A 27,123-nucleotide genomic window follows, 5' to 3' on the forward strand; every position below is an offset into this window, starting at 1 on the left:
AATACAGAAGGCCTATTATCAATAATCAGCTTGATTTTTTGGGGGCGACGCCCTCCAACATTTTTTTCCTCAAAGGCGCGACATGCAACCGCTGGAAAATCTAAAACCTTGACCCGTTGAAACGCTATTTCCTGAATTTCGAAGAGCAAATTTTGCTGGTAAATAATGTAAGCTACGTTTAGTGACAACTCTACCAGTATGTGTGAAAAAAAAATACAGAACAGTTTCAGCTTGATTTTTTAGGGACAACGCCCTCCCAATATACATGCTTCTGCAGGAAAATCTTAACCCATTGAAACGCTATTTCCTGAATTTTGAGGGGCAAATTTTGCTGGTAAGCTAAGTTTGATAACATCGCTACTCTCACCTCTAAAAAAGAAGTACCCCCTAAAATAGAAGTCCCTGCCGGACAAATCTTCAAAATCTAATATAAGTACCCCCTGACATATAAGTACCCCCCGGAAAATTTCATATCTGACAGTCAAGGTAAACTGTGTCCATACAACTGTATGAGGGAAATAAGATAATAAACAGGTAGGTTATATCTATTCAATTATGCCTCAGGACCATACCTATTAAGTATATAGATATTGAACAAAATAACTGTACACAGCTTGTTCAAATCATGATGATCTTCCTCGGCATTTCGATAAAATATAATAGTAATGTTTGAAAAATTGGGCACGGTGCTTTCAACAAGTGAAAATGTACATGATACATGCATTTTCTACTTGGCACCTGAAGCAAGAGATCAAAGAAAATTGTTGTACATGTATATCATTTATGATTACTGACAATCAGTGACACTGACATACTGTATAACAAAAATCATCAGATACTAATGTACCTGATCATATTTTCTAAAAAACATGTATGAACACACTCCCTCCACAAAAAAGGCTTATGTCTTTTAACAAAGTTTTTGTGAGACGCTTGGATTTCGAGTTCCCGCAGTAGAGCCCACAATATTGAACAGAGCTCGACTGTAAAATTAGCTAAACATCTCAGACTGCCCATACTAAGAAGTTAACGATTTCATGTTGACACTAGAAAACTGTGCTTATCCGCTAAATTGGCAAAAGCTTACGGTCATTTTGAAATATGAAACCCTCTGATGATAAAAATGGCCTTCTGTATCTATAGTTGCCCCAAAATATAATATTTCCCTGCGTTAACGGTATAATTTTAAAGATCGGTATCTGCGCTATGCAATATGCTGCTAGTTTTACTCTCGCCATGCCTGATAGCAGCAGAGAGTGGCGGCCATGTTTCGGGATTTCGAGCTGTCGTGTACCGAATCATATCAGATATATTTCTGCCGTTTCAGAGATTTTGTGGCCTCAAAACACAAATCACAAGGGAAGTTAAGTTATGATTGCTGTTTTTACATGTAACATGTCTTCTGCGAACAATCTATTCTTCCGCCGCGCTGCCGATAGTGGGCAGGAATTATTCCCCGTGCACTCTACTCTTCATGTTTTTTGATCAGCGTGCTTTGGTTTACTCCTTGGGTTTACGATGTAAACAGAGACTGTCAAAGTTATATATATGAAAATTGTATTTTGAAATGCAATGTCGCTTCTTATTTTCCCGTTTACTTTGTAGCGTCATAGCGATATCGACCGATATGTTATGAGTGCTGCCAGGATAATTTTCCTGGAAAGCGGCGGAAAAATCAACGCCGCTAGGCCAAAAAATAGCGAATTACGAGCAAAAATACCCGGGAAATATGAGCAGAAAAACCTTAACTTTAGATTTTAGAGGGATTCCTGGTCAGCAAAGCCTCCATTTTTAAAAAAAAAAATAAACGTACCGTCTGAAATAAGAAAGTACCGGGTGGATTTTGAGGCGAAAAAAAAAATTGTAACGGTACGTTTATTTGAGAGGTGAGAGTATATGTAAAAAAATACAGAAGGGTTTCAGATTGAGTTTTGCGGGACGGCGCCCTCACGGCATATTTTTCGCCAGCGACGCTGCAAATCTTCCTTGTTGTGCAATGCGGTGCAAAGTACATGATATATTTTGAATAACATCAATTATTTTTTAGAGCTCGCTATTTTCAACGATTTCCTGTCGAGCTAGCAGTGAGAAATCGCAATTTACATCCAATGAAGTTTGTGTTTGTGCGTTCAGAGATGCCCGACCCGTGTCGCTCACGTTCACATCAAAGCAAAGCGGCCTGTCAATTTTAATCAACATGCGGGATTAGGTTACATGTTTTCTACATCAATGAGTTTGCTTGTGGAACCATGTGCTGAAACCTGCCTCCGGGAACTTGCAAGTTTATCTGACATGTATTAGTCAAACTAGTCAAAGATTAATATGGTTTGCCGTTTTGGAGCCGACTTATCTTATGTACAGCGGGAGCAGAGATGCCCTGCCGTGGTATCACATTCGAATTGTGGTCAACGGAATGGTCGTGACGTAAAAGGAGGAGGGCCTTCGAAGCTGCGGTTGCTTTCGTTATTTCAGACAAGTTTAATCGCGACATAAACTAAACAAGACCCATGTTTTTTGTTTGTTTTGTATAGCTTTATGCCTCATGTGTAAAACAAGTGAGTTTGCGTGACGACTGTTGACTATGTTTTATGTAAGAGTTGCCACTACACAATGTCCTTGCGTGAAACATAGCCATTATTTATTGCCAAATTTTACTGTTGGTGCAAAAATCAGTTAATTGTACACAAATCCGTGTTTCATTCAGATGACAGCTCTATGCATGAAGTTGGGTTCATAATTATTTTATTCAGCACCGTGGATGAAAACAAAGATGGCTCACTTCTGCATAATGAGACAAGTAAAAATCCGTCCGAAGTTACGGGTATGCCGAAGTTACAGCACCATCAGTTAGATTCTATGTACATTAAAAAACAGTTAAAAAAGGAAATAAGGGAGTGACATGTTTGAGAAATTGTCGACAATTTGCAAAACAAAGTAGCGATCAAATGAGTTAATGAGTTAATCTTTAGAAATAAATGTGTTTTACCCTGTCAGCTGATTTGCGTATCTAAACTAACAGAGGAACATTGGGAATACTGGAGGTTTGTTTGCCCTCGTCTGTCAGAACATTTGTGGTCTCCTATCGCAATTAGGGGGGCACCCCCTAGTTTATTTTGGGTCTCAATTCGAGTTTGCACACCCTCAAGTCTAGCGACCGTCTCTTCCAGGATATACTTCTGAGCCAAAACAACTGTGAATGGGAATGAAGGATATCCCTCTAACGACAAGAAAACCCTAGTTTCGGTTTCTTCAACTTCTGTAATTTTAGTAAATATTAGTGGGAAAAAGTATTTTCCAGTCTAAAATGAGGTGCAAAATTGGGCATTTTCCCATGGAACTAAGCACATCACAAAATGTTTTGACACGAAAATGACTGTTAGTGTCAGAAAGAGAAAACTGCAAGGTATAATCAAACCCATTATAAAGAAAATCCTACGACTGAGATTTTCACAATAATCCGACACGCGAGGTAATGCAACATGGCCAAAAGAACGCAACAAAGGTCAATCTGTGTCAAAGGGGCAGTTTACATGTACCTTCACCGTGGACGGTTATCCGGAAATAAAGCTCGGGTCCGAAATCAATTTTCACCAAAAACACACCGATTCTTACGCTTTTCAGCCATGTTGGTACTTAATGTCAGTTCGCAGCAAATTATGAGAAATGTGAACTCAAACCTCAACACTCGAATCCCTTTTTTGTCAAGCACTACCATGGACCCCTGTCGCGGAAGAAATGGTGCGTGCACTGTTAGGCTGTTCCATTTGTTTTCATGTAAAATTACACAACTTTGATGGCTGCAAATTCAATAAAGAAACAGTTTTTGGTGACGTCTCAGGGGCGAGCCTAATGGTATATATATATATATTGTGTGCAGTTTGCAAGAATTCTAGGAATTGCACAGGAATGTGAAAGTCCATGGGACAATAACTCAAGAATGCCTGGATGAATTGTCTTCATATTTGGTAGGTGGGTAGGTCTTTGTAAGATGATGCGATTTTGGGCCCCCTAGCAACTTTTTATGGTACTGCAGGGGAACTTTCGCTTTTAGTCTTGTGTTCTAAACATGTATGGTCATGATTTTTTAGTGGTGGATAGCTCTTTGTCAGGAAAATAGGTCCTGTACATATGGACCCCCTAGCAGATTTTTGAAGTGCAGGAGCTGATTTTGTCTCAAACTTTGAAAGAGAATAACGCAAGAAGGGGCTGACGGATCATCATGATTTTTGGAATGTAGATAGCTTTAATGATGATTTACATAATCATGTTCCGATCATGCAAATCAATATTTAATTTGCATAATTAATAGGAAAGTTTATAAATCAACTACATCCCATTATAGGACTCTCAAACACATGATATATGTTAAGTTCTGAGAAAGAGATAGATATTGATAGATATCAATTATGAAAATTAATACCTAATTTGCATAATGACAAAATACTATAAATATATAGTGGTAAATGATGGGGATTTCATTCTTGCAACATTTGGAAGTTGAGTAAATGTGGCCACTATAAATCTTGCATATGAGAGCCTGATTTACATAATTTATAAGGAAATGGTACAATATCCTTTTTTGTGAAGACAAGACATTTACGGTCCCCTGAAAGTGCGAAATGGAACGAAATGGAACGAAATGGAACATATGTAACATTATGAAATGAAATACCAGTAGATAGCGAAATATAAGGAACATTGTAACATTCACAGTAGACCGGAACAGGAAGCAAATATAACGTGTTTTATTTCTTGAATCTATTTGATAATATTAAATACAACGTTTTTGCCGCATTTGTGTGGCTAGATTCTTCCCTGAAAATGGGAGCGCCGCGTGCAAAGCGCTCGGCCGCTCTTCCTTGATTTTACTGCAAATGAACTACTGCAAATAGCAGGGAAAACCAGCAAACGGAACTGAGTATCGAAGTAAGGACTAGATTATACAGAAGTTGGTGGTAACATTGCATCTCGTAATTCACCAAGAGGGCATGAGGCAAACATAATTTCATTATTTAAACAGCGTGTTTGCGTGTTGTGTGAACTGTGAAATACATGTCCTGCTCGTTCACACCCTCCCTTTGTTTTGTCGTGAACAAGGAAGCAGAAATCACCAGGTAGTTCTCAGCCCACGTCCGTGGTTGAATGGAGTATGAAATTTTACATTGGTGACGCAGCGCAGAGCTGCATTTGCATATCATTAGAGGAGGGGTCCATTCTCCGACAGCCGACCAGCCGAACAATTGGTTGTATAAAAATCGTTGTTGCGGAGATATGCATATGCTACGTACTAGTTATGGACTAAACCGTATGTAAATGAAACTTGGAAGTCAGAGTTTGATTCAACCTGTCGGTAGCACGCCCACGTGCACAGTTCCGATGCGCTGGCAACATTGGCGGTTCATTTGCATGCGGGGCTCCATTTTCAACAGGCAAACACGCTGTATAAATAATAAAATTACGCTTGCCTCATGCCCTCTTGTTGAATCACGAGATGCAATGTTACCACCAACTTCTGTATAATCTAGTCCTTACTTCGATACTCAGTTCCGTTTGCTTGTTTTCCCTGCTATTTTCAGCAGTTCATGTTCAGATCGTTGGTAAACACAAAGGAAGAGCGGTGGATAACTTTTCACTCATTTTCAGGGAAGAATCTAGCCACACAAACGCGGCAAAATTGTTGTATTTACTATTATCAAACAGATTCAAGAAATAAAACACGTTATATTATGTATTTGCTTCCTGTTCCAGGGCTCCAGACTAACTTTTAGGCCTAGGAGCACTGTGCTCCTAACTCAAAAAAGTTAGGAGCACCAGCAAAAATCTAGGAGCACCACTACAAAAAGTTGGAAGAACATGCAAAAGTCTTGGCTATACCAAGTAATACTCCTATTAATTATATATCAATGTTAACAACCGAGAATAAAGTATTTGAATAGATCATAAAAGATAAAAGCCTACATTGATGGTGCAGAACAATTGGCAATTCAATTCATTCAATACATGTACCTTCCTACATACTGATACTAGTACGATGGATTTTTAGAAAAATTCGGCATAGGTTCCCCGGCTGGCCCCTATCCGGGGGCCACGGTGCCTCAAGTTCAACAAGTTGAAAAATACACAATGGTATTTTTTACTTGGAACAAGGCAAGTTATGACTCACATAACCTTGAATGATAAATAAGTAGATAACTCTAAAACTTATCTATTGGGTTCATGACCAAAACAAATAAAGTCACATTCCATAATTTGAAACTTCACTGCTGGCATCAAGTTCAACATTTTTACAGGCATTTCTTTTCCTTTTACCCTCACCCTCTGTCTACAAATAATCCAAAATACTTAGATATCGTTAAAATTCTTGCTCGATATTATCAAAAATGATCTGTTTGTGCCGAACCAATCAAATATCTTCGGTTCCTTCGAAACGCGCAGTTCAAATTTAGCGCGTCAGGACCGCGCGGCGCCGCCATCCAATGACAGGCTGACCGCATGGAGAAAGCTTAGTGATTCGCCGCTGTGCAGTATAGACAGCAGTAGAATGAAAATAGCAACATAAAAACGGGCAGGTAATGAGCTTTGAAATGATACCGGTGACAAAATGAAAATTTCATATTTTTTAAAATAAAACTCCGTTTGAATTCATTCATCAATTTTTGATCGTAAAAATCATCACTTGAACAGGTATAAATTAGACCGGAGGAAACAGGCCTTTTATTCTGCTGCGGTCTATTTTTCATAAACATCATGGCCGCCATTGAAAACAGCGAGCGTCCGGCGAGCGCTCACTTTCATCGACAAAGTTTTGGCGTTTGAAACATTTTACAAATCAAACAAATACACCACAAAGGAGAGAAACTTATATCCTTTATTTCTATGGGTAACTTTGCCACTAGGAACGGATAGTTTTTGTACCGCGGGTGTGGGAACATGATAGAAAATTCACCGACGATATTCACGGTAGCGTTGGAATACCTATATTTTCGGCCTACCGCTTAGTTCTGCAGGCATTATCCTGGCGCAGGTCTTAATTTTTGATTGTCGCACCGTGCGACCGTGATTTTAAATCTAGTCGCATTCTAAAAAAACTGGTCGCATACATGTTGTATGCGAGTCGCACTCACGAGCGCTGTGTTCCCATCTACTGTGAATGTTACAACGTTCCTTATATTTCGCTATCTACTGGTATTTCATTTCATAATGTTACATATGTTTTAGTTTGTTCCATTTCGTTCCATTTCGTTCCATTTTGCACTTTCGGGGGACCCAGACTTTTATACTGACAAGACTGTTATTTGGGTAGAGAAGGTGATCAACTGATACAATTTACGCAAGTGAGGTCCTGATATGCATGTGGGCTAAAAAACGGAAAAAATTAACAGACCACTGTCGCCATGGTAAGGCCTTTTTACGTTGCCAATCTTGTTTTGGAGATATTTTGCTTTCTACTCTGAGCATACTTGTTCGTTAGGCACTGAAAAAAATGTCCCCAAAATCTGACCCGGCGAGCAATATTTATGGAATTCAAAACTGCACTTATCCACTATGTTCGCAAGAGGCCCTCTTCGGCTGTCAGCGCCTGACTGCATCACTCAGGACGGAAAACCGTACACGCCCGACAATCACTCGGATGCCGAAACTTTCCTACCTAATCCTGGCAGTAATACACAAGCTTTCATCTCAAATCCTTTTTATATCAGGTGGGGTCGATTAAATTTATGATCCACATAAACACATCCTGTGGGGGCCTATTCATATTTTAGACCATGGATTCTTTGGGACTGCACAATCGCAGTAACACAGGCACGAGACCTTGTGGGTGCGTGTTTGCCTTGGGGAGGGGTACAGTTACAGACTGTCCTTTTTCTCACATATTTGGGATGTTTCCACTAGATTTCTAGGTTTGATTGATATGTAAGCCAAAAGACGAAGTCCAGATAATGTTTTTTCGAAGTGTTGAGCTTGGGTGTAACATAATACAGGAATACAATGTAAATATTAAGTGAAAATTTGTGAATGGGAGCTGTGACCCAATTTAAAAAAGAAAAAAAAAGAAGAAAAAAATCGGAGCGTTCATTCCGAGAAGCAACAAATTAAATTGGTGTGGCCTTGTCATGACTTGTATAGATCGGTACAAGCCTTGAAGGGCGTTGAGTATGCATGGCCTTGCCACGCTGTGTGTCCTCCCACATAAATTGGACTAAAACAGCGCCCCTTTGTGACTTTTCCTTGCCCTCGAGTGAAATAAGCGTCATTGGCAGAATCCCTTGATGCAAAATGGTGTCCAGTGTTCTCACCAGGATTTTTTCACAGCGTAGGGGTCAGGTACAGAAGGCCAACTTTACACAGTGCAAGTCACTCGCAGAGTGCCAATGACATAATAACGGTTGGTAGTCTGGCATCTTACCGCACAAAATTTTGAAATTCATAACCAAATAATACATTTTCCAGCATTTTGAGGGATAAATTTTGTGAAGTTAAGTTTTTCCTCTGTCACATCCTCATTCTAAAGCCAAATATGAACTTTTTATAAGACTTATGAAAGTTCTTCCCAGATAGAAACACCCCTATGCTCATTGAAATGGGCTTGGAATTACTAATGGAATTTACGTTTGGAACCGGGCCATCCGTTATGTTATGCATATAATGTTATGCATAAATGTAGAAGTTTTGTTGGATAATTCAGACTGTTTTGCTGGATGCAAACTTATTCAAATGCAAGGAATAAATGAGATACATGCACAGAGATAACATGGGCATACTTCTTTCCTACTCAAGAGTTTTCTTTTTTGCAGTTCACCTCTAAATTTGCACATGCCAATAACTGACTGTAAACTGCTCCTGCACGTAAACGGGTCACTTTACTTTACAAAATGATTAGATTTTGGGCCCCCTAGCGACTTGCTATGGTACTGCAGTGGAACTCCCTGGTTTTATATCTCAGGTTCTGCACATGCTATGGTCATGATTTTTGAGAGGTAGAGCTCTTGGAGGGAGAGTAAGTCGTAAGTAGGTTTGGACCCCAAGGGTCTTGTTTGGAACTGCAGGAACCGATTTTGTTTCAATCTTTGAAAGAGAATAACTCGTGAAGGGGTTGAGAGCTCATCATGATATTTGGTATGTAACATCCACTACCATAATACCGCCACGTTTACTGCAATTTCTAAAGTGATTCTAATTTAGCAAAGGAGAAACTCGTCATTTTTTCCCTGTTACATGTCAATGTTATAGCTTACCTTTGCCACTTATGCTGTGTATGTTTTTTTGTCTCTCTTGATCTGCTAAAAATGAAATATCGCAATCGTAAGATGTTGCGGAAATGCACTGAGAACGGGCGTGCGCACGGAAGGGGGTTCCATAATACCGCCAGGAGGAAACTCGGCAATTATCTTGTTGTTAGTCACCTTTATAAACAAGCTGTTGTTCCTTTCTTTCGGGGTTGTGAGTTCCCTAAACATAGAAAGATGTCTGGGGATACAAAAAATCACACGAAAACGGATGTTCCTGCTACAAATTTTGATTTACTGTAGCCCGTCACAACTGCCATCACGTAAAACTTACGTCTGGCGTTCTACTATGGTTCAGTTCACATAATGGCGGGTTCGTTGCTAGTGTAACGGTCGTGTTAATTGTTGGTCTTATCCAAAAAATCAAGATCGTAACTAGTCCGGCGTGCCCACCACCCCTCGTAAGTCATATCTTGAGGGTTAAAGTTGACATGGCAGGTCTACTTTGCCACTTGGTGTGAATCAAGAGCAGCTCTCGTGAGGTCCGGCGGCGGCATTGCTCGATCCAGTTATGGAAGAATCCCAAGTGTGGCATGCAAATAAAGACATTTTCTTTGACTATTTATCACAGGAGATTTATTGGTTCCTGAGTAAAGCTTTACTACTAATTTTCGTCTCCCGTACAAATACAAATGGTATCGACCTGGAGTCCCCATTCAAGTTGCGGCGGAGGGGTGCAAGTTGTTTGAACAGCAGTTTGGGACCGAACAATAGAAGGGTTCATAATCCTACTTTAAACTGTTGTTCCTTGGTGAAAAATTCCTCTATAAATAGCGTGTATATAGTGTGATGCACGTAGATGCAAAACATTTCTCAGTACTTTGTAGAAATTACACCCGCCCCTTCAAACTATTGGTTTCGCTGAGATTTTCGCGGAAATTTTCCTGTTACGCAATACGGGGGAGGAGCCAGTCTCGGGCGCAAACAATAAAAATGGCGACGTTCTATTTTGTGCCAGGTCAAACGCAGTTACGGCGAGTAAACAGCCGTTCTTGACAACAGATCACACTTTTACACGAGTTGAAGGCCAGTAAAAGGAACTTTATTTTGCTGTTGTTTAAATAATAGTCTTGAGCTGGAAGTACGTACGATTGTTATATGCAAATCCAGGGAACAACGTTCGATGGCATGATGATATGTTCTTCCCACGACACGCTAGCCTACCATGATAAGGGATCGAAAACATTTGACCTCGTTGTCTTCTAATGCCTCGTTATTGAGACCTTTTTTAGAGTGTATTCAACACCTTGATGTCTGAAGTGTGCATACCTCGGAATTCACCGTTGCTGCGCCAGTAGATCTCTTAAAATTCATCGCTTTTTAGATTTGGCGGTATTATGATTAGTGGCGGTATTATGGTAACGAATGTTACGTAGCTTAAGTGATAATTGATAAAATCAAATGCTAATTATGCAAACCAGGATCTAATTTGCATAATCAATGAGGAAAGTTTATAAATCTGCTGCATTCCATTAATTTGCATGATTGATGACAAAATACTATTAATAGCTCCATAGTGGTAAATGATGGGGATTTCAATTTGCAGCATTTGGAAGTTAAGTAAATGTGGATATTACCAGACATAAATCATGCAAATGAGGGCCTCATTTACATAATTCATGAGGAAATGCTACAATAGTCTTCTTTGCTATGATAAGACTTTCACAATGTTCAAAGTTCAGTCACCGTAAGTAGCTTCTGTTACGTTCTCCTGTTTAAATGGACTATTTTGAATGCAACTTGTAAAGCTGTCACTTTTATACATATTACCTACCTACCTACCTAGTCCCTTGACCTCCGGGTCGTTGGGGGGACAAGGTAGCAGTGAAGATGGAGATCTGTCTCCAGGCTCGTTTATACATACTGTACATATATTTGAAAAGTTAACGTATCTTCTCTGTAAGCACTTGTTGTTGCAATAATAGGTGCAATGGCAGGCAGCAATGATGGGTAGAGTGTTCGCCTTGCATACGGTACGTCGTGACTTTGATCCCCGGCCGAGTCATACCAAAGGCTTTAAAAAATGATACATACTGCTTTCTTTGATTAGCACTCAGCATTTGCGAAAAAGTGGTAGTTAAACACACACCAGTCCACTACCAGTGGACTAACCCCCTGCTGTAGTGATTGCACAAAGTTGTGTGGCCCAAAGGCTACTGAAACGGAGATGAGTACTGCCCTATGCACCGTCTGGACTTTTTTAGCTGTTGTTGTTGTTTCTTGACACGACCATAGGTCAATGCATACCTTCACAGAGAAGGTTACATGTATGTTTTTCACAGCGTTCGTGTGTGTGTTTGTGTGTCCATCCGTCTGTAAACAGTATAACTTGAGAATGCCTGGATGGATTGTCTTCATACTTGGTATGTTGGGGTCCCCTAGCGGCTTGCTATGGTACTGCGGCGGAACTTTTGGGTTTCATATCTCGCGCTCTGGACATACTATGGTCATGATTTTTGAGTGGTAGATAGCACTAGGGAGGGAGAGTAAGTTGTGTAGGTTTTTTTAAACTGCAGGAGCCGATTTCGTTTCAAACTTTGAAAGGGAATAACTCAAGAAGAGGATCATCATGGTATTTGGTATGTAGATACAATGTAGGTGGAGTGATGTTCAACAAGACCAAATGGAAAGTTTTTGAATCCGCTGCATTCCATTATCGGACTCTCAAACACGTCACATATAATGTAACTGAGAAAGAGAGGAATATTGACCGATATCAATTATGCAAATGAATACCTAATCTGCATAATCAATGGTACAGAGCTGTTGTTGTGATATTAATTACGCAAATGAATACCTACTTTGCATAATCAATGATACGGAGCTGTTGTCGTGAATATGAAAAGCATTGATAAACAGCATTGCTGTATAATTGTGACGGTCAAGGTTCCGCTTGGAATAGAATCAGTTACACACTTTTTGAGGTGTCATTTTCTCACTACAGCACAGAAAGTGGACAACCAAAACACGTGTAGTAACGGCGGGGAAAACAGTGTAAACAATGCATGCAACATTTCTCGGAATGCTCAAAAGCCCGCTTGTTTATTCATGGTTCAGTGCTGCATATGCTGGAATGTGACGGATTAAGGTCAACGGACGTTACCACTCTGTGTGTCTATAGTGTTGCCACGGACTTAAAACCACCTATAATTCTCCATTTCATCCTTGACGAAAAATCAAACTCCCGCGAACTTAAATGCATGTACAGTAATGAGACAGTGGCCTGGTAGAGACCGATTTTTTTTAGTACAGCTGTCTGCCAAGGCATTATGCAGCTTTTGGCAGCCTTTAGCAGGCTTGCGTCTCTTTGTGCTGCCGACACATCTCTTGACCCGCGTGGGACCTCCCATACGATCACTATCAACGTCATCGTCAGTTGAGATCTCAAATTTCAAACATATTGGCGGTATTGTGCCTCTACACAGCAGTTATTGGCTAATTTGTACCGCGTTTGGCGATTTTCAGCGCACCTTTTTAGTTTACTTATCGACGATGTTTGACAAATTTTGGTGCAGTTATCCGGAATTCGTGATAATGCGCAATCGAGTTATGCGAAGTCACTCACACAACAATGTTATTATAAATACAGTGCTAAACTTTCTTCCAACACTGAGGTATTCATGGATCAAATTTTAGACAGTGGACGTTAAAAACTTCTTGGCACGTTTGATCAATTGCTGACGTCACGTAACCGTAATGACACGTGTCAATAAAGTCACGTGTCTGTAACTCTCACGAGTTAACATACGGCAGTGATTGGTCATTATTGATCCTGAAGAAGGCGACAGTGGTTGTCAAAAATTTGATCCGTAAATACTTTAGTGTTGGAAGAAAGTTTAGCATTGTATTATTATTACTACCAACACAGATGAGCTTCCATGATAACTAACACTGTTGTTACGTTGTTGTTACGTTGTTACACTGTTGTTAATGGGAACTGGTTCGGGATTTTGTGATTCCGTGCAATTAGCAGAAGTGTGCGTTAATCCGTTGTGAAATTAACTACTAGTACTGTATCAAGCATCACTTAAGGTCTCATTCCTGTGTGTACAGTCTCAAAGAGTCCGCTGCCTAAAAAATGAACGGCTGCATGAACGTGTGTTTATATCGGTGGGAAATTCCCTTTTAGCCAGCCCGGGGGTCAAAGGGTCAAACTGATGAAAGCTTGTTTGTAACGGAAGAAATGAACAGGTAAAGTTTGGCAGCAGCGCGCGAGGTCGGACGTCCACAGCCGGACATTGGCGGTAGTTCGGTCGATCACCTCCAGCTGGAAAGTGCCGATTTAGGGGGTCTAGCTAAGTGCCATTTGTAATTACCATAAAAAGGTATTGTATGCCAACTGGTAGTTGGCAATTTTTTCAAATGATCTAGGGTAGATGAGCTCAACAGAGAATGAATGACATTGGTGCATTTCCTATAGCTTCATTACGAACGCGCCCATGTAAAACACGTTTTATAACATGTAAGCCTATGGGGCGAAAAAAATCATGAATGAGACCTTAAGCTATCCACATGTCAAATCAAGTTGTATACACTGTCAGGTTCTAGCTATCCCTTTATGTCTTGACCACTAGCTGTAGGTCCCCTGGAGACAGGCCCTGCCAGCAGGGGAATATTTGCCCCAGTATGTGAACTGACAGGTGTTAGGTGCCACATACAGAGTCTGATAATGCAATATAGCGGATTATGCAAATTAAAGGGCCAAAAATCTTAGCATTTGGAGATTTCAAAAAGACCTACCGACATACCTTGTATATAGACAATCCATCCAGCTATTCTCGTTTATACACACACACAGACGCACACACACAGACGCACGCTCAGCAAAACATAACCTTCTTGGCGAACGTTATCATCAGATTGGTTCATTAACCAGTGGGATGACAAATTGTTACATGTTCTCCCTTGTATTTTTTTGCAGCCTCCCTGCACAAGCCCAACAGTCTTTCCAACAAACTAACTGATGGGGGTGGTACTAGCCATGGCAGTCAGCAGTACCATGACACATACTTCCCAGAGGGGGAGATGTTACTTCAGGTAAGAGCGAATTGGGTCATGTCCACATGTCGAGGTGTATTAAGCTCTTAAAAGCCAAGATATTGTATGAAGAACTGGTTATCCCGAGTCCGCCGAATTTGCCGCCGGTGTCACTTGATCCAGGCACGTCTCCAAATTAGTAAGGATCGTATGTATTCCGCGTAATGGATCGTATGTATTCCGCGTAATGGATCGTATGTACTCCGTAAGGATCGTATGTTTCTAGTAATGTATCGTATGTATTCCGTAAAATTTGTATGTATTCCGTAAAATTCGTATGAATTCTTTGACACCCCTGACTAGTGGTGCGTACCGAAACGTGGGTTTTGGTTCCGGTCCGGACTCGAGTCCAGATGCTTCGGTTCAGGTCCGGACTTGAAAGTCCGGACTTGTAACTATAAGCCCTCTAAACTAGGGAAAGATAATTCAGTACAACGTGTGTATTCAGAACATTATGCTCTCTACCAAGCGTGGAGTGGTGACCTACATGTCGCGTCTTAAGTGCCTTGCTATACTCCCGGGTGTCCCGGCACACTGGGTCACTTCCAAACACAGCTGGAAATTGTCACAAACTGCCGACTTGCCCCCTCTGACACGCACCATTCCCAATGCAGTAGATTCCCCGGCTACAATTCCCGTCAAATTATGCAGTAGGTTAGAAAGTCAGGTCCAAAATGGCGCCCGCTGGGGATACACGTGACCCATGTTATGGCTAAGCCAATCACATTGCTAGGTTCCCCTGACGTCACCCACATCTCGCGGGCAGTTGCGAGACTTCCATATGGCTGACATATTCAGAAGCCAACTTAGTGATAACAAATGTTTGCGTCTTTTCCGTTGCAAAGTTTGTGATTTATGGAAGGTTTTATGTAGTTAATAACAAAACAGAGGATGTTTATACATATGTACATAAGTGCTATTTATTTTTACAAGTCCAGAACCCATTCTCAGCGTTTCGTTTTTTTTGGACTTGGACCGAAACGTTTTACAAGTTCAGAACCGGTTCGGCTGAACCGGTACGCACCACTACCCCTGACATAGTCGTTTGACAGGCAGGCTGTGAACAATAGGTGATATCGAAAGTGAATAACTTTGCAAACTAGGTTTTCCAGCCATGCATGGCAGTAAACGAGCCGGCTTCACTCCTTGATCTAAATAACACAGTTTGGTGTTCAGTGAGCAACTGGGATCGATACAGTACCTCGTTAAGATACAAAATTGTCTGACAAACGATACGTCTTGGTCCCACGCATAGGCTACGGGTCCTACGGTACCAGCGAGACGAATGGAGCGTGATGGACGGGTTCTTTGCAGCCAGCGTCCTGGATGGGCCGCATCTTGTCCTTGCCCAACCAAACAACAGAAAATTGGGAAGAAAAATCATCCATAGGTTTTCCCGATGTTTCTCCCATAGAGGAAAAAGTGCCTATGAGTTTTCCTCCCATCCCCGGCTTGCTAAGGTGACATCCGCGCGTAGAAAATCTGGAGCAGTCATGGTGTGACCGTCCGTCACAAGGCGCGACAACAGAATGACATGTGGTGGATGTGGTCTGTCTTACCCCTTCCCAGAGTGCATTGTGACTTGGGATATCTAGTAATACCAACATGGGGAACAAATAGTGATGCCTACAATGTACCTAAACCCTAGATCTGAACTGGACTTGTAAAAATGTTTGGGTTCAAGTGCAAAAAAACCTTAAGGTCGGGATCCAAGTCCGGACTTGCAAAAATCTCTCAGCTTATATTCTCCTTTATGTTCTAAACCATCTAAAATCTTCCATAGATCGTGAAATTTGTGCTATAAAAAAGAGGAAAACATTGCTGTTGATGTGTTTATTACTGAGCTTTAATGTTTACCACTGACTGTATGTAATTTTGCATGTATATTTTTCAAGTTACATGTAAAATTAATGGCAACATACAATGCTATATGTAATTGAAAAAATGTACATTTATTATTGTATGCCATGGGTGCAGCTTATAAGTCCTGAGGTTCAGGTTCAAGTCCAGGCCTGAATCTGAACCTGAACCTCTGGACTTGAATCTGGACCTGAACCTGAACATGAGTTTAAGCCAGTGTCACAATTCATGAGAACGTCGGCCAAATTTGTTGATTGGCCGAAGCTCGCTGAATTTCAAAACCGCCCGAGCATCGACCATATTTGTCGCTGAAAATCTGCCCAGTCATAAATTGAACGGGGCTTGGGCGACTAATAATTATAACACGTCGGCCGAGCTGAATTTTTGATCTGTGACAAGGGCTTTAGATACACAGCAGTAGGAACATTGTTTTTTTTTCTCCACTTGGCCCTGTCCTACATCAGAGCTTAGAGGGAAAAATTCCATTAACACTCCCTGTTCAGACTTTTGGTGGCTCGCCAGGAAGTTGACATGATATATGCGTCTTCAAAAAATTTTTTCTAAAGTATTTAAAGCAGCGTTTTGCATCTATTCTGCAAATTAGATTCTGATTTGCATAATTACCATATAATTGTACCAAGCATCACTTAAGCTATCTGCATACACACAAACGCTACCGAAAACATAACCTTCTTGTCAAAGGTAATGAAGTGCTGGTGTACAAATGTTATGATGTGAGAACATATAGCTATGTCTTCACCTTTAAGTTTTGGGTAAGGCCATAACACTAGAGGCATGTACATGTAGCTTATTCCTCTGACATAAGGGTCCAGGACTTTGAAGAGTTTTGACTTGCAATATAAGATAAAACATAGGCCTAAGATGTATGTTTTTGGTTCCATGCAGGCCCTAAATGGTTTTGTGGTAGTGGTGACATGTGATGGACTGGTATTCTATGCCTCTCACACCATCCAGGACTACCTGGGCTTTCAGCAGGTGAGATCCCTAACTTATGATTAGATCTATTTGTCAGTAACGAAGGTAACTTTTAACCAGCCATATGTCAGATTCATATTAATCATTGACGATCTCCATTATTCTCCTATGCAGAGCCAATATATTCTGGTGGTTTTGATTCTGCTTTTTCACAAAATTTCAGGCGGGGTATTTTACCTCAAGGGGCCGTAGCCACTAACCATCCGCTGTCAGCCAATCAGAGAATTGCCTAAATGTTGTCTTATTGCCTAAAGCTGACTTTTGCTTTATAAGGCAAGCTCATTGATATTCATAATCAAGGTGTTCAAACTAAGGAGGTTTGACAGTTCTTTCTGCATCCAAACTTGCCACTATACGTTACCAAATTTAAGGTCTCATTCATGTATTACTCCGAGTGGGTACCCTAAAAGAATCCCTTTCCCAAAAATTAACGGCTGCATGAACGTGTGTTTATATCGGTGGGAAATTCCCTTTTGCCAGCCCAACCGATCTCGAGCGTATAAAAGCTTGTTTGTAACTTAAGAAATTAGCAGGTAAAGTTCGGCAGCCGCACAGCTGGAAAGTGCCTTTTTTGGGGGTGTAGTGCAGTTTGTAATTGCTATAAAAAAGAGACTGTATGTAGTGAAACTGTTGGCAATTTTTTTACATGATATGTCCCTGTAGCTCAATTGGTAGCGGCTTCGCAGTTGAGCCTCCTGTTTCCAATTAGTTGGATCCGGGAGACCCCGGATCGAATCCCGGGAAGGGTATCCTTGACAGAGCTGCACCGTCTTTCGGAAGAGACGAAAAATGGGGGTCCCGTGTTCGAGGAGGTGCCTCAAGTGCGGTACAACAGCCTCATTACTCACATGGGTACCTACTGGCTGAGATAATACAACCTGGTGAATTAAAATGAATAACATTGGTGCATTTTCTTTAGCTTCATTACGAAGGCGCCCATGTAAAACATGTATTATAACATGTATGCCTATGGGGCGAAAAAACTCATGAATGAGGCCTTTTAAAAGATCTGTTGAATATGTGGGTAGAGGGCAATCACAGCATCATTGAATACCACCTGCATGAAGCCTGCATTTTGCCATTCTGCATATCTGCCATATTGGAAATTTCGAATCTGGGTGCTGAATGGCTAGTGCCAAATAGAAAAAACATCATCATGCCGGGCGGCTTGCCTGGATTTAAAGGAAGGTAAACCAGTTTTATCCCTCGAAAATCAGATTTTGAAAGTCAATCTATTTAGTCATTTCTATACATAATTAGTTCAAACAACACTATCACAATGTATAGCGACGTCCATCATTCAAAAGTATGACGTCGTTGTGATGTGAGAACTCACAGAAAATCGCTGAGCTATTGGCACGCCTGGGGGAGCAGTCATTTTTCAAATCTCCCGGAGCGCGGTCGAACTGAGCAGACGCGTCCCGAATGCTTCCGGGGATCTGATCAAATGCGTTGCCCCAAAACATATTATGTGTCTTTAGTCTCTCCAGAGTCTTTCTTTTCATGACTGGTGTAGGAAACTCAAGGGGTGGCCCAGGCGAACGTTTTTCTCATTGTTTTTGACAGGACACAGCGGCAAGACATGCCACCGGAACTTTACGAGACCTCGCCGAACCCTGCAGAAGACTGACGGCGAAAAACGATTGAGTTGCGCAATTTCGCTGGAGTTTTTGTGGCCTGACGAAACTAAGGGGATCATCTTTAGGCTCGTTTATGTGTGGTTTTAAAAGCTGAAAGTATGAAGTTATTAAGCAAATGTGCTAAACAGTGTTAGTAGATGTCACTACCATAAAGATTTCAACATTTATTCATTTCCACTTTTTTGGCCATAAAACTGCTTTACCTTCCTTTAAGCAGCCCTCTCCCTCCAGACGACGCGGTCCGCCATGAAAGAAACAAGACGCCTTAAGAGTTACAACCCCCGCCTGAAACAATGGGAACAGCGTTTCTGCTAGACCGATCATGACGAAAATTTTGACATTTTTAACTCTCTTAACGCTATATATATTTCCCACATTCTGAGAGGCAAAGAATTGATGAGGCAAGGTAAGTTTATTGCGTTTACAACAATGCTGAGAAAGGCCATCGGGGCAATGCATAACCGGTGGCATCTTTTCGACCACACACGTACAATGTTCACACAGAAGAAACATCCACCCTATCATCGACGGACTGTTCTTTACAGGACACAATAAAGTTTGCTGTATACAATATTCAATAAAGATTCAACAAAAACAGTGCGACCTATGCGGAATTCAGATATCCGTGCCTTTGGCCAGTCGCTCAAAACACAGATAAAGCCTTGTTGTGGAAACACCTCAGGAACAGGGTTAACCGGGAGGTAGAGAAAGCCAGGAAATCCTATTACGGTGACTGGATTGAAAAGCTGAAAAGTGACAATCCAGCCAGCTGGTACAGAGAAATCAGAGGTTTGCTCAATATGCAACGCAAGGAACTATCTGTCAACATCCCGGACAATGACTCATTGCGAGCTATATAAACGTTTGCTACAGTTGCCCAAGGACGCCCCAGCCTGGATTCGACACCGCTTCAAGCATACCTGCCATGTGACACCCCACCACCAGGTGTCTACCCCTGGGACGTATACCCCATTCTGCAAAGGCTAACAGTCGGGAAAGCTCCTGGCCCAGATCAGCTGAGTACGAGAGTGTTAAGGGAGTTTGCCTACGAGTTAAGCCAACCTGTTGCTGACATCTTAAATGCTTCGCTTAAGGAGGGGCACGTACCTCAACAGTGGAGGAATGCCATAGTAGTGCCACTCCCTAAGTGTCAGCCTCCGAGTGTTAACAAACTACACCCGGTTTTGTTGACATCGAACTAGCTTAAGTAGATGAGGCCTTTTGTTAGTAAGTGGTTGCGACAAGACATCAGGCTGTCACTAGACCCACAGCAGTATACGGATGTAGCCTATACCAGTCCCCGCGGGTCGCTGGGAAAATAGTAGAAATTTGCCAAATAGAGTCAATTGTATGAAGGGAGTCGGCTACGGAGAGAGGGTCCTCCATGGCCAAAGTCCCCCGGCAAATGTTTTCTCTATAGCCGACGCGGTTAGTCTGGTAGAGACTAATATGGATGTCTGAAGGGAAGGTCCACTACACACTACATGGTTAGTTTGACTGACTACATAGCCAGAAACTCAGACGAGCAGGGTAACATCTGTACTCTTGTGATGACGGACTTCTCAAAGGCTATTGGCGGGACCACACCATTGCCATCACCAAACTGATGATAAAGCTTGGAGCAAGACCAAGTTTGATCCCATGGCAGTGCTGGAAATACTTTTTTCCAGTGTTCTGCAATATTGCAGAATGTCAAAATTTTGTTCTGCAATTTGAAAATATTTTCTGCAAATACACAAGCCTCCATACTACAACCTTCTCAACCTAAAAAATTATGCCTATATTTACATCATATTTAGCTTTGCAACATTACAGTAACTGTTCTTTATTCCCTCACTCTATCTTTAATTTTTACTAGCAAATTTTGAAACAGGAAAAAAATACCGAAAAATAATTCAAATGAAAAGCGAGTTCACTTTATTGAAATGCAACAGCAAAAGCGTATTTATTCAATCAATCAAATAAAATTACTTTATTTCATAATGTTGTTCTGATAAGGAAGAAAAGGAATCATATCCTTGCAGGGAATAATTGTTCTGAAGCATACCGTTATTAGATTGCACAACCTGTGATAAAAATCACAATCACGGCCCACGGAAAAGGCAAAATTTCACTTTTTCCTCATTCTGCAAAATTGCAGATTGTTTAATTTTTCTTCTGCAATCTTGAATATCCTTCTGCAAATTGCAGAAAACAGGTGGTTATTTCGAACACTGCATGGATTAGTGACCTCCTGACAAACCGCCGCCGCCGCGTTAGGTACCACAACAAACTGTCCAGGTGGCAGACGCTCTCCTGTTCGGTACCTCAGGGAACTTTACTTGGGCCCCTCATATTTCTGGCTGTGTTCAATAATGCGGTAAGAGAGTCTTCCTTGGATGAGTGTAGATACGTTGACGATCTTTCGTTGGGAGAGTCTCGGCATCACAAAGAGCCATCCATCATGCAAGAGGAACTGAATAACTTCAATCAGTGGTCCAGTGAGAATCACATGCTACTAAATGCAGTCAAGTGCAAGATTATGTTGTTTTCTTTCATGAAACTTCCCTCCGCACTGCCAGTTCTCAAAATCAATGGGACACAGCTGGAGATCGAGGTAGTCACGTTTTGGGAGTCTGGCTACAACTACTAACACACTTGAGATGGGACACGCAGGTATTGAAAATGGTCACAAAAGCAAACGGAAGACTCTTTATGCTCAGAAGTCTGAAACGCTTCAACCTCATAGTAGAAGATTTGATGCAAAGTGTACACGTCCTACGTGCGACCTGTCCTAGAGTACTGTGTGCCAGTGTGGCACACTGGACTTACCATGCCCATAGAACAAACTACGAGGACAGAGAAAGTCCAGAAGAGAGCTCTTCACACCATTGTGGGTGTACAGTACACAAGCTATAAATCTTCACACCGGTCTACAAACACTGTCTCAATGGCATATCCACCTGTGCAGGAAGTTTGCAAGGAAACTTTACCCTGAGCTGCTCCTCAGAGGATGGGTCAGTGTCATGGCAAGGAAACAAGGAACTTCCACAAACTCAGAACTGTGAAATGTAGAACTTATCAATATAGAGATTCACCGGTACCCTATCTTGTCAGAGTATTCAACGACGGCTTGTTGTAAAAGATCTTTTTTTTCTATAATTGAATGAAAAAGGAAATATTCATATTTCGATACGTTCAAAGTTCAATAGTCCACAATTTTGCACTTATGATGTCGTATGTAATTGTAGGGTTTTTAAAGTTAGGTTAAAGATAAGGGTAAGTACATAACATAAAGAATAAGAGGATTATTCAAGTTTCAGCTTTGTATGGCTCATTTTATACAATGCACCCCTTTGTTACGTTTTGCCATGTACATGATTGATATTGAGAAATAGTTTCAATAAATGATAAATTATAACTTATGATAAAATGTGACCACACTTTTTAGGTATGTGCAGGCCTTTATAATCTATTTTGGTGACTATTGAGTTTTACAACTGAACAAATACCGGTAGTAAAATCGTGAGTAAAAATTTGTGAATGGGAATATTGATAGCGACCCAATTTTTTTTTTCAAAATGGGAAGTGCGGCCTAATGACGTCTTGCCTGTCAGAAATGACGCGATTCAGTCTGTGGCTGCAATTTCGTTTCAATTTTGATAAACCATTCATTCATTCATTCAATCGTTGACTTCGGCTGCAATACCGTAATAAGCCGCAAGATGGCCCAAAATTTAATAATTTCTAGGTCTCATCAAACCTACCCACATACTAGATATCAATACAATCCATCCGGGCCTTCTTGAGTTATGCTGACTTCATCCACACATAACGTTACATATAAATGCCACTGAAAATATAACCTTCTGTGCAAAGGTAACAAAACGTTCCTCACTTCTTGTTAGTAACATCCTTTAACACCTGAAATGCCTTTACGGACATTTGTGTTGAACCAAGGAGGTTATATAACCTCCTTGCTTAAACAAACCCCATTTCAAACTAACAGTAACAGGTAGCGCTTTATCAAAAACAAGTATACCAACAGCTTACAATACGTTATTTACAATCAGCACTGAGGCCGACAATATCACCCTTATAGAGTCAACAGGAGCAAGAGCACAAAAACAACTAACAGAAACGGCTACCGCAGCTGCTGATCTAGGCCTCGTTGTTAGTGTCCTCAAAACCGAATACACGTGCTACAATGACAATCCAAGTCCGCCACTTCTGGTATATGGCAAGCCTAATAAGTATATTTTGTACAGAATTTCAAGCATCTTGGCTCAATGGCTTCAACAAGTAGTGACCTTAAGAAGCGCAGAGCACTAGCATGTTTTTTTTTTTAAAATTAGAACACCCCTGGAGGGGTGATTGTATCCCTATTGTTGTCAAAGTAAAACTCTTTAAGGCCTCATGTGTTTCAGTACTTACCTATGGATGTGAATCTTGGGTAATTACAAAGAACATAGAGAACAGAATTAACTCTTTTGCCACCTCTTGCTACCGTGTCATGTTGAATATCAAGAGGCTTGACTAGGTGTCTAACTCTGTAATTCATGAAATAACCAACTCAAAACCCTTCATTCAGCATGTGAGATCAAGGCAGCTGAAGTTTATAGGACACGTATTGCGCATGCCTGAGGATGAGCCCGTCAAGCTGTACGCACTGTGCACTCCGTCACACGGCAGACGCAGGCGAGGACGTCAACCTACAACCTACCTGCAGTACATACAACAACTTCTGGGTGATGACTGCAGTCTGCTTTACCAGGGCAGATCGCAAACCTCGCCTGCAACAAAAAGAACTGGAAACTACTTACAGTCGCCTGCGTTGCAGCCGACCAATGATGATGCTATGGCCACACCACTCTTATTTGTTGGCTCTCGGCATTGCCGATTAAAAAGAAATGAAAAGAAAAATCCCCTCCAGGGAGCATATCCTGCAATCCCAATATGAATTGATTGGGGCTCTCTTTGTAGATAGTCACATGTTGTAGCAAGCCAATCAAAATGCTGGAAATAGTCAAATGCCCGTTGATTCTGTAAACCATCATGGCGCTAACTTGAAAAAAGAAGATGGAGGGCTGTGAAAGTGCGTCGAGGGGAAGTCATAGTTGAGCACTTTTGCCATAATATCATTGGAGAGACAACACAGTTTGGTAATATGTATGTGATGGAGAGGGTCTTTTTGGGGTGCCAGAAATTTTGGATACATGTGGCAGTGGAAATATTTTTTTACAAACTTTGGTCACCGGAACCAATAAATCTCCTGTGATAAATAGTCAAAGAAAATGTCTTTATTTGCATGCCACACTTGGGATTCTTCCATAACTGGATCGAGCAATGCCGCCGCCGGACCTCACGAGAGCTGCTCCTGATTCACGCCCAGCGGCATAGTGGACCTGCCGTGTCAACTTTAACCCTCAAGATATGACTTACGAGGGGTGGTGGGCACGCAGGACTAGTTACATGTACGATCTTGATTTTTTGGATAAGACCAACAATTAACACGACCGTTACACTACATGTAGCAACGGACCCGCCATTATGTCAACTGAATCATAGTAGAACGCCAGACGTAATTATAAGTTTTACGTGATAGCAGTTGTGACGGGCTACAGTAAATCAAAATTCGTATCAGTAACATCTGTTTTCGTGTGATTTTTTGTATCCCCAGACATCTTTGTATGTTTAGGGAACTCACAACCCCGAAAGAAAGGAACAACAGCTGGTCTATAAAGGTGACTAACAACAAGATAATTGCCGAGTTTCTTCCTGGCGGTATTATGGAACCCCCTTCCGTGCGCACGCCCGTTCTCGGTGCATTTCCGCAACATCTTACGATTACGATATTTCGTTTTTAGCAGACCAAGAGAGACAAAAAAACATACACAGCATAAGTGACAAAGGTAAGCTATAACATCGACATGTAACCGGGAAAAAATGACGAGTTGCTCCTTTGCTAAATTAGTATCACTTAAGAAATTGCAGTGGCGGTATTATGGTAGTGGATGTTACACAATATGCAATAAAGGTTACAGCTTTCAACACTTTCTTCCTGTTCAAAATTTTTGTGAAGGCAAAGTGAAAAATCTGATCAGTATTGGTGTAGTAAGGCACGTACAACGTAGTCTGAAGAGATAGCATCCCTGCAAGGAAACAAAGGCAAGGTCCTGAGTGTCGGAGCTAGTGGTACGAGAAACCCACGTCCTCAGGATAATGGACACTTGGGGAGAAAGTCTGGGACAGCCAAAGTGTGAAAACACTAAGTTAACTCGCTGATGGCAAGTGTGTTACTTGTAGCCGTCAGCACAGCAAGACAGGAAAACAGAAGATGGCCGAGTCATACCGGAGGACCCACTGTTCACCAACGTGGGCGTTGACTATTTCTGCCCATTTGAGGTCAAATAAGGCTGCAGTATTGTAACATGATAATTGGCCTCTGCATAGGAGAATGATCCCAGTGGAGGGATGGGAATTCTTTCATATACATACAGAATAGGTGAATTGTATGTTAATCTGGTCATCTGCCATAAATATAACAACCATATAATGCCTTTTTTATCTTGGCAAAATATGTAGAAATTATCTTAGGACTTAGATGATGAATATAGAATGAAAGTATTATTTTAATCATTATGTGTTACATACACGATATCCTGTGCAGAAAGTTTCTGTTGTATATTTCAGTCAGACGTGATTCATCAAGGTGTGTATGAGCTGATCCACACAGAAGATCGGGCGGAATTCCGTCGGCAGCTGTCCTGGAATATGCAGCCATTGGAGGAGACTGCTGATCCTAGCCAGGTTTCCGCCAACAACAACAGTGTGGTGCCATACAATGGGGTTATGTGTCCAGGTGGGGCATTCTTTAAACGCCTTAGACACCAATTAAATTCCATTAAAACTTGGGTAGTCATACTTACAGCAGTGTTCCAAGTACTCTCATCTCCCGAATAAATGCGTTTATTTTTTCAGCCTCAAAATCCACCCAGTACGTTCTTATTTTGGACTGTAACGGGGGATGCTCTAACATCGCACGTTTTTTTACGCGCTCGAACTCACGGCGCCCCATCACTGGTTGCCAGAGAGTGGTCAGGTTTTGATGAATGAATTTTGAACACATTCATCTAAAGGACTTACTTGGATAAGAAATGTATTCAGACTGTTCCTGAGCCCTTCATGCTCCGAGTTACAAGCGGCAAATGCTGTGAGACGTTTTCGCGAATATACGTTCTGATTTAGTGCTACGCTTGATAGTGTGCCTAACTTGGCACGCTTTTATAATATTGTTCTCTTCGGAAGTTGGTGATGGAGTTAAGAAAATGTAAATGAGGCTTGCAGTCTACTATATTCTAGCTTTCTTTTGACTGGAAAATTTTGACTGTGTGCACTTCTCACGTCATGTGAGAAAGACTATATCTAGCGCATCCCAGCTCATGATTTCACGGGAAATAGGCTACTACGCACTGTGTGCGTGGCCCGACGTACGTATTGCATGCGGCCCGACTGACAAATTAATTACGAAAAAATGACAACGCTTACATCAACAATACTCCGTCTACTTATTGCTTAATGTCTTCGCCATCTTTGTATTCAGTTTCCTTTTCATAGACGGTACCAATCACATGTTAGAGCACAACAAATCTCTGAACCTCGCTGTGCATTAAATCGCCCCGCCACCATCACGGCGAGGAAAAGAGGCGGGAAAACAACGTCGCCATATGACACCGATGTTTACGTTGTTTTTCTTTGGTCAGTTTTCTACTCAACAAACACTTAAAGACCCAAATTTTTAGTGTTTTATGAAGTTATATTTCTTACGTGAATGATAGTTGTGTGTCAGCTTGGCACAGGTCATATATTTAGGCGCCGGGACGTCTAGCTACGCAGTGACCCTCTATTCAGTCTACTCAGCGCTACCAGCATTATTGTCAAAATATTATTTTTCGACAAAACAAGAAATGAATATGTACAAATATGTTTTGAATGCAAATGACAGCTATGTGTAGAACTTCACTTATTTACCTTCCTTACCAGTATAGTCAGTGGTCACAAACACAGCGTACTTATGCAAAATAAGGTCAGTAAAGAATCCGTGCGATGTAAGGCGCGTGCGATGTTCGGGCGCCCCCCATTACGTTTATTCCTCTTTTTTTTTTAAATTTGCTAACCAGGGATACCCAAAAAATGTGAAAGTATACTGTAAACAACTTTGACTGTCTCTCGTAAACTGAAGCACACTGGTCAAAAAACAATATGCCAGCGGTGCACACAGTTCAAGAATTCCTCACCATGTGGCAGCGCGGCGGAAGAGTAAT

General features: G+C 41.3%; 1 protein-coding gene across 2 annotated transcripts in view; it reads left to right on the forward strand.

The window, feature by feature from the left end:
- Positions 1-27,123, forward strand: part of LOC136421209 (aryl hydrocarbon receptor-like) — a 188,231-nt gene that overhangs the window by 73,585 nt on the left and 87,523 nt on the right. For both annotated transcript variants that reach the window (XM_066408406.1, XM_066408398.1), the window contains exons 3-5: positions 14,209-14,324; positions 17,091-17,180; positions 25,493-25,661. In XM_066408406.1, coding sequence (XP_066264503.1) covers positions 14,209-14,324; positions 17,091-17,180; positions 25,493-25,661 — 375 coding nt within the window. The remainder of the gene's footprint in view (positions 1-14,208; positions 14,325-17,090; positions 17,181-25,492; positions 25,662-27,123) is intronic.

The sequence above is a fragment of the Branchiostoma lanceolatum genome, chromosome 1, assembly GCF_035083965.1.
Source record: "Branchiostoma lanceolatum isolate klBraLanc5 chromosome 1, klBraLanc5.hap2, whole genome shotgun sequence".
In the NCBI taxonomy this organism is placed as follows: domain Eukaryota; kingdom Metazoa; phylum Chordata; class Leptocardii; order Amphioxiformes; family Branchiostomatidae; genus Branchiostoma; species Branchiostoma lanceolatum.